Source organism: Pantherophis guttatus, chromosome 7 (genome assembly GCF_059756535.1).
Source record: "Pantherophis guttatus breed Tessera chromosome 7, ASM5975653v1, whole genome shotgun sequence".
In the NCBI taxonomy this organism is placed as follows: domain Eukaryota; kingdom Metazoa; phylum Chordata; class Lepidosauria; order Squamata; family Colubridae; genus Pantherophis; species Pantherophis guttatus.
In genome coordinates this window covers 25542593-25556409 of record NC_142069.1, presented here as the reverse complement: position 1 = coordinate 25556409, position 13817 = coordinate 25542593, and the positions used below count along the sequence as shown (strand labels likewise).

Here is a 13817-nt window from a genome sequence, read left to right as displayed (position 1 = left end):
GCAGATGAACAGCTGGAGCCTGTTCCCAGTGTGCGCATGCACAGAGTTGCCAGACGAAGGGAATAAGCTAAAGAACAAGGCACAGGTGGACAATGAACAGCCCCTTCCAGAGGGAATAAAAGAGGAGCGAAAGGGGAGTGGAGTTTGCAGGAGACAATTAGTTTGCTTAATTGGTTTGTGACTCGCCATGACTTCTTGCCAAGTTTTGAAGATATTGACTTGGCATATTGACCTGGCCAAGCCAGATAAGGTCTATGACTGTAAATTCACCCTTGAAAGACTTCGCTGGATGTGAATGAGAAGAATTCACAGTAACTTAATAAATAGGGTTTTTTGTCGGGACAAGGAGTCTGCTTCACGGTTTGGGGAAGCCTAGGTCAAAACATCTGGATAAGAAATTCGATCATCAAACTCCTCTCATTATTAATTTCAACTATTATCTTTTTATAATATGCCAATAATGATGCTAACAGTTTTTGAGTTTTTGAGAAGAAAACTTCTCTTGTGATAGAAAGTGATGATTTTGATAAAGGATTAGGGTTGTGGGGAAAAAAACCAGAATGTTTTCCTTCTCCAAAACTATCACCACCATTATTACTGCCTTCAACTCTACCAGAGCTCATTTGCTCCTTGAAAACAGCCACTCCCTGACCTTGTACACATGGAAAGATATGAAATGTCTTCACTTTTTTTTTTTTTTTTTTTTTTTACTATGGTGCAAAATTACTCTTCTTGAAATCTCAGGGGGGAAAAAAAATAGTACCGAAGCTAGGGGCACTATGCAAAGTCATATCCCGAATTACTCTTGTGCCAAAACAGGACCACATCAAGAGGAACTGCGGGGCCACTTTCTTCAGGTAACCTGGTCTTTTTGCAGCTACCTGTCAATAAAAAGAAACAAGTGATCCAAAATGTGCTTACAAAGGTATCATCCGAAGTGTATGTCAATATTTTGCATATGCTGCATTCTTGTTGGAGAGATGCAGGCTGTAGTATGTTGCAGAGGTAGTATTCAGCCAGTTTGGACCGGTTCCCCCGAACCGGTAGCGGAGATTGCAGGTGGGCCAGCCCCCCCGCCCCCCTGCCCCGGTGCTATGCTGTCTTATTTAGCCACGTTTTTGAGGCCAGGCGCATGTGCTGAAGGTGAGTGCATGAGCAAAGCACATGCGTGGAAGGCCGGCCACATGCACAAAAGGTGTGCACGCGGGGCGAACTGGTGGTAACAATATCTGAACCCACCATTGGTATGTTGGCTTGCAATGTTGTCTCTAGACTCAAAGATTAGAGATCTTTGTTAACAGAGAATAGCATGAGTCTATTTAGCTAAAATTGCAATTGTTGGCCAAAATGTGTCAAATCTGATTGGTACTAGCCTTGATATTAGTAGGGAATGTTGCATTTGGCTGGTAATCTAATCTATATCTTCTTTGTCATATGAAAGTCTTAGTTGATAAAACATGATAAGCAACAGAGGTCAATATATTCAGTCCAATCTGAAGATGATGATGATGATAGCATATGGAAGAGCGTGAAAGAAGTAAATGGGAAAGAAAGTGAATTAAGACTTGAAAAGAGAGAAGGAAATACGGTAATGTTTTGTGAAACTAAGGAAAAAGGAAGAGGTGTCATAGAGGTGATTGAAAGTGACCTAATCTTATGGAATACAAATATTTCTGAAAACTTCTGTACTAGAGCCTCCAGACAGTCTCTTCAGAATAGCATCTTCAGAAAGTGAATACTTCCCATTTAACATTATTTATAAGTTTGCAAATGCAATGAAAAGAATCAAGGTAAAGGTAAAGGTTCTCCTTGCACATATGTGCTAGTCGTTCCCGACTCTAGGGGGCGATGCTCATCTCAGTTTCAAAGCCAAAGAGGCAGTGCTGTCCAAAGACATCTCTGTGGTCATGTGGCCAGCATGACTAAACCCCAAAGGCGCACAGAACACTGTTACCTTCCCACCAAAGGTGGTCCCTATTTTTCTATTTGCATTTTTACGTGCTTTTGAACTACTAGGTTGGCAGAAGCTGGGACAAGTAACGGGAGCTCACCCCATTACGCGGTACTAGGGATTCGAACCACTGAACTGCTGACCTTTCAATTGACAATACGACAATAATATGTCTTAGCCACTAAACCACCGGGTTCCTATTTTATTGTCATATTTCAATTTTATTATTGTTCAAATCAGCTGAGTTTTTTCCCATTTTTTTTCCTATTTTGGGATTGCCCTGGTAAATTTGTACAGTGAAAGCAGTATTCCAGCAATCCCGAGTGGTATCAGATAATTCAGGCAAAACCCATGAACCCAGATAAGCTCCAGGTAAATAAGTATATCTAGTCAAGGTAGGTCACCTTAAAGCTTCCAAATCATTGCTGACTCAATATGCTCTTTCTCTGTTCCCATTATAGTCTCAAGCAAGTAATCACTTACAACTTAAATCAAGTAGATCTGGTAGAGCAAGTCTTGAAACCCAAACCATCAAGCACTGAAAGCAAACAAACCATTTGCTTATAAAAATATATATTGGTTATATTGCTCAACTTCTTTGCTAAGAAGTTGCTGAAATTGGTTGAATAGATAATAGGTGTGCCGTTGTTTTCAACCCATAATGTTTTTTTAAAAATGTTATTTTCTGATAAAGTTCTTATTATCAAAAAAATTAATATGTTAAGAGCATGGGGCAAGGTAAGGAAAGAAAACTATAAACTTGTTTCATTGTTACAGAATAGTTACAGTTCTCATATCAAAGATATATAGATATGAAAACAGTCCAAGTCATGTAGAGCTTCAGAAAGAAACATAACACATGCCAATATTGATATTTCAAATAAAAAAGAGTTTACTACAAACTCCTCACTCCTGTTCCTGCTACCAAATGACTCTGAGCTATTGTTCCTTTCCAGTTCTGGCCGGAGACAGCTGTAGTTTATTGGTAGAAACCATAATTTGCATGCTCCATCATTTCTCAAACTGAGAAAGATCTCTGTTTGAAAGACCAAGGAGCTGCTGATTGTCAAAATAGACAGCAATGAGGCGATTGGACCAGTGATCTGACTCAATATGTTAAGCTTCCTATACACCTGCACCACTACTTTGGCCAATAGATGGTTGACATCACCAACCTATTGTCTCCTGAGCTGAAGGGAGAAAAAATCCTCAAGTTTGGAAATTGCTTCAAGAAGTTGCCTTCAGCTCCAGTTCTTAGATAAAAATTAACCAGTACTGGATCTAGAGCTCCACATGTGGAGGTTTTATGAGGTCTTATGCACCGTGTGATTAGCTTCTTTCATCCTTTGTGTGTTTTACTGACCTTCACAACACATCTATCCACCATGGAATCCAGCCATTCAATGTATGATTCAATGGGTGACTGTTCTTCCAAAAGGTGATCGAATTCCTGATATACTGGTAAAATAAAACCCAAGGAATCCAAATCATTAATTGTGTTGTCTCTTAGATGACAAATGAAAGCAAATGAAGAATGAATATAAATTGCTTAGCTAAATTAAACAAATTAATGCTATATTTAAGAAGAGAAAAAGTTAAATCGTTTCTCATGACTATTCCTATTTATTTATTTAAAATATTTATACAGTTGCCCAGCTTATAATCACCTCTGGTTATATAAAGTCCTTCTTAGTCACGTTCCCTATAATCAGTAGTTTTGTATGATTTTTTCCTACATTTCCCAGTATTGTTTATTTGTAAGGAAAAGTCAGACTCCATTCTGAGAATCATTCTTCCACAATTAAATCAAGACTCTGACCCTTCAGACAGAAAAGGTCATGCATGAAATTCATTTAGAAATGCATCAAGAGGCTATTTAAATCCAGGACAGGCAACACCTTCCCATCAGGAAACATTCTATAGAAATGCAGCAACCATTATTTGCAATACCTAAAACACATTTTTCTGTGATTTCAAGAATGGTATGAGATATTTAGATATTATTTGGGCACAGGGTTGTCTTCAAGGACACATAAGGAAAATAAGCACTAAATATAAATGTTTTATTTTCTTGCAACTGTCCAAATTATCTTATGATCCACGTAAATGGCATCCTTTTCAAAACATGGTATTATTAAGTTGCAACCTCAAACATTCTTTCCATAAACAAATGCAGATATTTTGAATTATGCATGAATAAAATTCTAGTGAAGGCTGGACGAAAGCTGACTGACTTCTAGATAAACATGACTGGTGTGTTTCGTAACTAGCACACAGCCTTGCAAACACATTAAAAATCACGGAACATAAGAATCTGGTTGGATGAGGTCAAAGGTTTATATGGACTGTAATTCTATGTAGACTGTAATGGCCAATGAGATACAGGCTGAAAGTTCATAATTAGAACATCATGGTGAGATCTCCCTTCCACAGTTGCTTCCTGCTACTTGTACTTGCTACTGAAATATTATAGACATTGGTCATTCATTGACCAGGTTATATGCAGGACTACCTCTTCCTAAGGACACCTAACCTGTTTTACCAGATTGGATAAGTGGGTACATTTCTAGTCCCCTCACTTAAATGTTACTATCCTATAGGACCTAGGAATTGTGCCTCCTCCATAGCAGTCCCTGCTGTTTGGAAGACCCTTCCTTCTGAGGCTTGCCAGACCCCCACCCTTTTAACCAGTGGTGGGTTGCTCCTGGTTCGATCCAGTTCTGTAGAACTGGTGGGAGGCTCCACCCACCCGCCACGATGTCATCATGTGCAGAAGCATGCGTGTGCGCGCTCCCACTGCAAACCAGTAGTAAAGGTAAGTGGAACCGACCCCTGCTTTTAACCTTCCAAAAACCACTTAAGATATGACTTCTCCCCTATGCACTGGGATTGAGTGAGATTATGAGATGTATTTGAAAGAGCCGTGGTGGCACAGTGGTTAGAATGCAGTATTGCAGGCTAACTCTGCCCACTGCCAGGAGTTCAATCCTGACAGGCTCAAGTTGACTCAGCCTTCCATCCTTCTGATGTTCTTATTTTAAAAAAATCTTGTAAGGTTTCTAAAAATAATTCTTTACTGTATTGCATATCAGTGAAATATTCACTTGTCGCAACCACAGTCCTATACTAAATCCTTACTAGTTAAAAATTCATTACATGTTTCTTCACTCTGAAAACTAAGCTGAAATGGTATCCAGGAAGCGTCCTTCCTTGAAACAGAAGCATCCTGAACCATTCAGGAAAATGCCCAGCCTTGCTATTAAGTGCAGGCTTCTTCGTAGAGATTATTATCAATATAAGGAACCTCCAGTTCAAGTCTCTGCGTACTTGGAAAGTACCTAATCTGCACAGCTTTTAATTGGGCATACATTCAAATATACTGTTTCGTGGAAGAATGTTTGAAAAATGAAATCATTTCTTAAAGTGCAGCTAGAGTATAGTCATAAAAAATGTTTGCTTAAAAGGAATTGTAAAGTGGTAATTGGAGGAAACAGGTTTTGGGATGTTATAAGTAAGAAATGCTAAAGTTCATGTGAGCCACTTTCCTGTGGTATTAAGGAAATATGAAGCTAGGTACCATTAAGTTTTACAACTGCATCTAAAGAGGCAGAAATGACACAAGGAATTCAGATAGCAACTTTATGCATGGTTATCATTAACAATTAAATATTATAGGATTTGCTTTTAGTAAATATACCCAAATTGCATAATAAAACCCTTGTATGGAAGTGTTCTCCCCTTCTCTACTTTGCATTGTGGTAAATAAGTTGCTGCAGAGAAATTTAACAGAAAGCAGAGAAAAGGTTATGCAACCAATATTTCTCCCATGTCATCTGCGCTATCATCACATTCAGAGCAGGGGTGGGTTCTACTTACCTTTACTACCAGTTCACAACAGGAGCGTGCGCCCGCGCTTGCTTCACACACGCATGCACACATGCTCCTGCACATGCGCAGATCATTCATGATGACGTCGTGGCGGGTGGGCAGAGCCTCCCGCCAGTTTTACTACCAGTTCTATAGAACCGGACCGAACCGGGGGCAACCCACCACTGATTCAGAGGAGGTGTGTATGTGTGTGTGTGGGGGGCGGGTCAGAATCTTTTATCAGCTGAGCTGATTTTGGAAACAACAATGCTGGTACATTCTGTTTTGTTAACATTTGGAACGAATTTCCCTTACTTGAAAGTCCTATAGTCTTACATTGTATTATAAGTTTCCTGTGCTCCTCCTGCGAATCTTCCATGGTGTACAGTGTTTGTTTAGTGATACTATTAAGATCCACATTCCTCCAATCTTCCAGCATTTGGAATGTAATGTCTGCACTGTGGATCACAGTTCTTGATGCCTATAATCCAATTTAAACAACTCGTTAGCTTAGAGTTTATTACCTTAGATAATATCACATTATCCCTTTATATGGTTTTGTGGTAGGGTTCTGCTAAGGTGATTTTCTCCTTGGGCTCCGGAAAAGTCATGGAGGGCAGTAAGTAATTTGAATATAACTTTTCCTAATACAAATTAGAGACCTCAGTTCTAAATTTAAGGTAATACTATACTTCTACTTCTTTTCATTTGGGGAAAAAGGCACTTTCGTCATTTGGAGAATAACCAGTTTCTTCATTATGTCCCTTAAATTCAGATTATTTGTATCTTGACCTTCATTTTTGAAATGATCACAATGATTTAAATAGTACATTCATTCACAATTTCAAAATAATTGAAACAGTATCTGAAATCCTCACAAATCTATAGTAAGTACAGCGCCCGAATAATATTTTCAATATTGGAACTAGGCACTATCTCAAAGCAGGTCAAATACTAATAAAACTGAATGAACTTTTTTCAACATTTTGACCAGTAACTGGTCACGTGTACATAGAAAGGGAGGTGGGAGTGGAACATTAGAGAGTGTTTATAGCTTAAGTCTGAGATAGGACCTTCATGCATGACAATGGACTTACTCAATAGAACTGCCCGTGTTTCCATTCAATCCATGCAAATGCTATTTGGTATTTTAACTTAGTAAGGAGGTGGATCTATGACAATTCACCATGGCCAACTTGCCACGGCCAACTCGCCCCGGCCAACTTGTGTGGCCAACTCACCGCAGGACAAGACTTACACTAATATCAAAGAAATGGTGGAATAGAATCATTAAAGAAAGGATGCAAAGGGAGGGACAAAATTAAATGTGAATGACAAAAATTAATTTTTTAAAATTTATTTTAAATAATTAAATTGAATTGTTCAATTGTTCCATGGCGAGCTGTCCTAAGGCGAGTTAGCAATCGTGAGTTGGCCGTGGCGAGTTGGCTGCAGCGAGTTGGCCCATTTCGAAGGAAGGCTGAGCGGAACTTCACTGCAACTATCCACATTGCTTTTGCTACTGCTACTAAAGATTTCAATGTAGTAGTAAATTAGAGGCTATTCAAAATATTGGAGAAAGACAATTTTACTTAAGTGCTTATAAACTGCTTACATCTCTATTTGGTCATAAAGGGAAGATAAACGATTGATGAAATGGGGGGAAACCGGGACAGCAAGATAATGCAAATATTATTTTCAACATGTTTCCTTTACAATTTGCTATAACTCTCTACTTAGATAACCGCAAGGAAAGAGGTCTATAAAATGGGAAAATATCAGAAGCAATATTGCAAACGGAATCAAAATTCTATTTAGTTCAGCATTCTGGATCTCCCAGAGGCCAGTCAGATAATTTTTAGGATTCAGTGAATGGATATAAGGGTATAAGTCCTCTTTTATATTTGCTTCCTAGCAGCTATTATTTGAGGCCTGCTCTCTGGGGTTCTAGAAATTGCACACACAGATTAGTCATCATGGATAGGCAATTCTTCCCAGAATATGGAAAATAATTTAAGTCAGCAAGCAGGTATGGCTTTTCTGTTTCATTTAACTCTGAATGCTTTTTCAAATCAGTGAACAAATCCCATTTAAATGTTTTGATTTCTCAAATGCATGCAAAGAATTTACCTGAGAACTAACATATGTGTGCTTGCTGAGGAACAAAATAAACTTGTGATTTTAAAAAAAGATAAAATACCTGACATAGATGGTTTAATGATGTCTGCCTCCGAAGAATCTGAGAAAATCTTCTGGATACTGACAATGAGGGAGATCATTTATGTAGTTAGCTAGAATAATTACTTTGGCACGAAACAATACATACCATATCGTCATTCAATTCTGCTAATATATTTAACTGATATATTATATTATATTTATATTATATTATAAATATAGGATATATTTAACTGATTTTGTTTTGTAAGAACTTTTTCTTTCAACAATATTTATATTATTAGATATGTTTGTTATGTGAATATGCATATTTTAGGCATTTTAAAAAAAATAATGTTTGGGATAGAAATCATTATCCCATAAAATCAATGACCTTAAATCCCATTGAAAGTTATCTATTGATGATCAAATTAAACTAAAATGATTCTTAGTTCTGTGCTTCTGCAGAAAGTTCCATGTTGTTGATATGCTGGTTCCCATGACCAGAAGATCTCCAATAGGTCTATTCCCTAGAAGTGTCAAAGGTAACCTTAGATTATAATATCCAAAGCCTCCTCATTTCTGAAAGAATTCTATCCTAGATCTACAGACCCCATCTGGATGAAGCTGGATTAGTAATTCCACTTTCCATTCCAACAAAAATTGAAGAAGTAGATCATCCACCATAGAAACTCATCCTCTTGTTGTTAGGACTGTGCTACTGATACCAAGTGAACCAAGATTCTCTGGTTTATGATTAGGGACTGCAGTACACAAATGAGGATTTAATGTAAGTTATGAGCCACGGTGGCGCAGTGATTTAGAGTGCAGTACTGCAGGCTACTTCTACTGACTGCTGGCTGTCTGCAATTTGGCAGTTCAAATCTCACCAGGCTCAAGGTTGACTCAGCCTTCCATCCTTCCGAGGTGGGTAAAATGAGGACCCAGATTGTTGGGGGCAATATGCTGACTCTGTAAACCACTTAGAGAGGGCTGTAAAGCACTGTAAAGCGGTATATAAGTCTAAGCGCTATTGCTATTGCTATTATGTAAACATATTGGCAAGGCCATGACAGAATAAAATCCATGTTATCTATCTATCTATCTATCTATCTATCTATCTATCTATCTATCTATCTATCTATCTTTTTATCTATTGGTCAATGGTATGACACTTTATATCCATATTTTCTTGGGTAAATCCTAATATTGTAGATATAGTACTAGTCTTTTTACCACAGATAAATAAATAGTATGCTGAAATGTATTGCATTGCTTGTATATACAGTGCTAGCATCCAGATTCCAGAGATGTTCAAATAGCTCCCATACTATAAGACTTCACTAAAGTGAAGAGAATCCACACTGATCTCTCCAGTTGCAACTCTGCTTTGCAACTGGAATTCCAAAACATATACTAAAACAAATTCATTTTGAGGAAAGGAACCTTGGGCTATTTGAATAAATTATTAAATTACAAAATCATGTTGTTGAATGGGTCATTTTCTGAGTCTCCTCAACAAAGGTGCTTTTAACTTTTTCAACTTCGCTCACATTCTCTGTCTTAAAAAAAAAACTTGTGATGTGGAAGTTAGCAAGTATAAAAGGAGCAGGATTGATGAAATAAAGCAGGCTTTCTTAAGATATAATGTGTAAGGCAGACATCTACAAAGAAGAGTGTGGAGGTGGAATAATTTGATCGTCTCCATTTTGTAAACTTTGGCACCAGAGGCAAAGGACTCGGACTGTAGTTAGAAGAGGTGCTTGATTGCTTGCGTTTGCAGGACATCTCATGAAATTCTCATGAGAGAATTTTTAATTTGGTCCACAAAGACAGGAGACTTATTAATTGTAACTAAACTGACTTCATCACTATGTGATGATATACACTCATATTACTGAAAGAATTGACAAAATTAATTAAGAGATGTTTAGAGATTGATAAATTAGAGATGCAATGCTTATTGTTCTTTTAAACCATGTCAGAGTCATAAGACACAGATCAAGTGTTAACCATCTTTTCAGGGATGCATATAATTTTGCATACTGAGACTTTTAAAAAGTTATCAAAGTATCTCCTAAAAGTCCTAAACATTTTCAGCAATATCATGCCTAAGATCATGTGAGATTTGTGGCATTTTTACATTTGGGAGGAGTGCCAATGCTTTTTTTGTTTTGTTTAATATATATTATTTTGACATCAAAAGATACGGTGTTGCCTACTCCTTACATAAAATTAAAGAATGCCTTCAAGTTTATTCTAAGTATTTGTTTTCAAAATCTGAATAGCTTTTTTACATAAAATCTAATAGTTATTCCACGCTTTCTTCATTTATTGGAAGAATAAATTTAATTTTGTAGATTAAAAAAATAGGATTGGGCCACCCTTAAATCTACTGGTAGGTCCTGCCTTAACTTTCACATGTTCTTGAGGTAGGTGAATAAGTGTGGTTAACAGAATATGTGTTCTATAACTGCCTTTTCAGGTTTTTTAAAAAATTACTCATAGAACATAGAGTGGACTGATTTGATTAAGAATACTGCCATACCACGTATGTAGTGGGAACTGAATTCTTTACCTGATCTGTTTCCTTCATTTAAAAAAAAATCCTTCGCATTTTAAAAAAAGTTCTACTGGTGCCAGGAGTCATACTACCTTTTGATTAATATCTTTAACTTCAATGTTACAGCATCACAAACAATTTTTCTGCTTGTATTAAGAAAGTATGTAACACGTACATTCAAACTTGATATTTCGTAGGTTTTCAGGCAAGTCATGAAGAGCTACCTTTAGCCATTCATCCAGTTGTTTGGCAAACTTGCGGATTACCTGTGTTAAGCTGAAAAGAAAAGTATTATTTCAGGAACATACATTGCGAATCTTTCTTTGCAGAAGAAAGGAAAATATTTGCTATGCAACTCCCCAATTCTTAATCCTATAGTTCAAAATTGGTAAATCTTCCTATCCTGATGTATCTAGCATTAGTTCCTCAACTTTGTGAGACCTAATTTCCAGTTATTCTCATGGGATTGCACTGAGAATATATATTATTTTATAGCTACCTAATAATAAGGAATCTGAAAAGTGCACCAAAGTATACAGAAAAAGTAATCTATAGAATTCTGAAATGAATAACTATAAATTCTTGGATCTGCTGTCCCCTCCACCCCAGAACTTAAAAAAAAAAAGTTACATTCCATTATTCAAAACTATGACAATTTTCAAAATTATGATCTATAATTGCTGCATAACATTAATTTTCAGTGGTGTTTAATGTTTAAAACTTAGAAAAATAAATGTTATTGCTGCTACTACTACTACTACTACTTCTACTACTACTAAAATAACTACAGTTATCTACTTTAGTTAGGAGAAATAACTGAAACAGATTGAATTAAATGATTCCATTGCTATGTAGGAAATTTCATGGTTAAGAACTGAGGACAAAAATATATTGTATTTTGTCAGCCTCCCAAATGGTACTAAAACAGGCACACAAACATACTGTACTGCTAAGAGAATTTCAGAATAGTGAAGAGGGGCACCATATACAAAAACTGTTCTCAGGACACAAGACCATCCAGAGGTCTCAGGGTTCAAGAAAGTATGTACAAGAAGATTCTAGCCCTTAAGATACTCTGGTTGCAAAATATGAAGTAGAAGTTGAACTCATCAATAACTACTAATTTAGGGAAGGCTGACGTAGAAAACAATGTAGGAGTGAAAATCTGTAACACTCATAAAAAAGCATTATTTAAGATGGAATTTCAAGGGAGAAAACCTGATAAATCAAAGATGTCATTGACAGCACTTGTATTAAAGAGACCGCCAGAATGGTAAAATTCTGAGAATTCAAAACTGAAGCATGCAAGTATAGAATCTTTTAAATACATTGCCCACGTATTTGTCCTTCATTCCTAAATGGAGAAATTCCACCATTCCTTCCTTGACGTTTGAACTCAATGTAGCATTCTGTCAAACCCATATAGTTATATTATTCATAAATATTCACTTGGTCTTATGTGAGAAAGATTCTTCATTTAAACTGTATAAAGGGCATATATTGCAAGCGAACTCACCCCAGTACCTTCACACAAATATCACTCTATAAAATATACTCACCTATCAGGTAATGCTTGCAAAACTGTTGGCATCAAAACTCCAGAAATAGCTTTATACAGTATTGAATCACAAACTCCAACTATATTTACTACAGTGGAAGAACCCAGTACAGGAAGCATGTGAGGTGGCATCCCTTGCCAAAAGTGCAGAAGAAAACTTTGAACCTAGACATGCAGCCAGACAGAAGAAATAAATGGAATGTGTAATTCTGTTATTATTATTTGTCTACTTTCTAGAGAGGCAGAAAGACATTTCTGATTTTCTTTTTGCAAAACATCATCAAATGATATGTTCCACCCATGGCAGCTTGCTGATGAAAAAGAAAAAAAAGGAGTTGCAAATAAAAAGCAGATTCTGCCTTCTTTCTTTCATGTCCATGTACCACTGGGTTTGAGTCTGCTCATCAGCCTTGCAAGACAGTCCAGATAAGAAGCATGCCCAGATGAACTGTTTATACATTGTTGGGAGGTTACATTAACAGAATCTTGCAAGTCTGAACCTACATTTATCCCCCCCTTGTATTTACAGCCCAAAAAACTAGGGAGGGTACCTTGTGAGATATTTGCCCCTTTCCATCTGCAGGCTTAGCTGCTTCTTATGTTTATGTTTATGTTTATTTATTTATTTGTCAACAAGTACAAGGAAACAAGTAACAGTATAGACATAAACATGGACACATGAAAAAAAATTGCACGAATAAAAGGATATAAATAGGCAAAACATAGCCATAAACACATAGAATGTTTACATATAAATGGGGACAGTAGGACAGGGATGGTAGGCACGCTGGTGCGCTTATGCACGCCCCCTTAGGGACATCTTAAGAAACATGAAAGGTCCACGGTAGACAGTTTAAGGTAAAAGGTATGGGGATTAGAGAGTCTAACAACAGGATCAGATAGAGTGTTCCAGACATTTACTACTCTATTGCAGAAGTCATATTTCCTACAATCAAGATTTAAGCAATTTACATTGAGTTTGAATCTATTGATAGCCCTTGTGTTATTATGGTTGAAATTAAAGTACTCATTTACAGGTAGAACATTTTGGTAAATAATCTTATGAACTAAGCATAGGTCAGAATGTAGACGGTGCAGTTCAAGGCTATCCAGACTTAAAATTTCAAGCCTGGTGGGATAGGGAATTTTATTTCGAGCAGAAGATTTGAGTACTCTTCCAGTAAAATATCTACTATGTACACCTGTTCTCCTGGCTGTGGCTCTTCCCCCATCTCCCAAGGGCATTCCCACATACCATTACACCAGGGGTGTCAAACACAAGGCCTGTGGGCTGCATCTGGCCTGTGTAGTAATTAGATCTGGCCTGCAGGGTCACCCTGGAAACAGTGAAGGATTGGCCTGCAGTGCCTCTGTCAGTGAAAACGGAGCTTGTGAGGGCCGCAGACGGCCCTCCTGGGCTCCATTTTCACTGGCAGAGGGCTGCAGGATGTTGAACTGGCCATGCCCACTCTGGCCCCCCAAGGTTAAACATAACCTTGATGCAGCCCTCAATGAAATTAAGTTTGACATCCCTGCATTACACTAATAAGGCGCTCTAACAAATTTCCATAATTTCCAAGTACATAACTGTTGACAGCAACTTGGTTCCCTTTCAGGATAACAAAAGAGATTTCATATCCAATATGGAAGCAGTCAAAATCAGGTAAGAGGCATTACACTGAGGGGTAGGAAACATCCTATATATACTGCTACTAACTTCA

At 37.3% G+C, this 13817-nt stretch overlaps 1 protein-coding gene across 9 annotated transcripts in view; it reads right to left on the bottom strand.

The window, feature by feature from the left end:
• Positions 1-13817, bottom strand: part of RFX4 (regulatory factor X4) — an 85542-nt gene that overhangs the window by 13485 nt on the left and 58240 nt on the right. For all 9 annotated transcript variants that reach the window (XM_034402911.3, XM_034402916.3, XM_087873810.1 and 6 more), the window contains 6 exons: positions 12098-12261; positions 10714-10814; positions 8019-8077; positions 6155-6299; positions 3315-3409; positions 764-881 (listed from right to left, as the gene is read on the bottom strand). In XM_034402911.3, coding sequence (XP_034258802.1) covers positions 764-881; positions 3315-3409; positions 6155-6299; positions 8019-8077; positions 10714-10814; positions 12098-12261 — 682 coding nt within the window. The remainder of the gene's footprint in view (positions 1-763; positions 882-3314; positions 3410-6154; positions 6300-8018; positions 8078-10713; positions 10815-12097; positions 12262-13817) is intronic.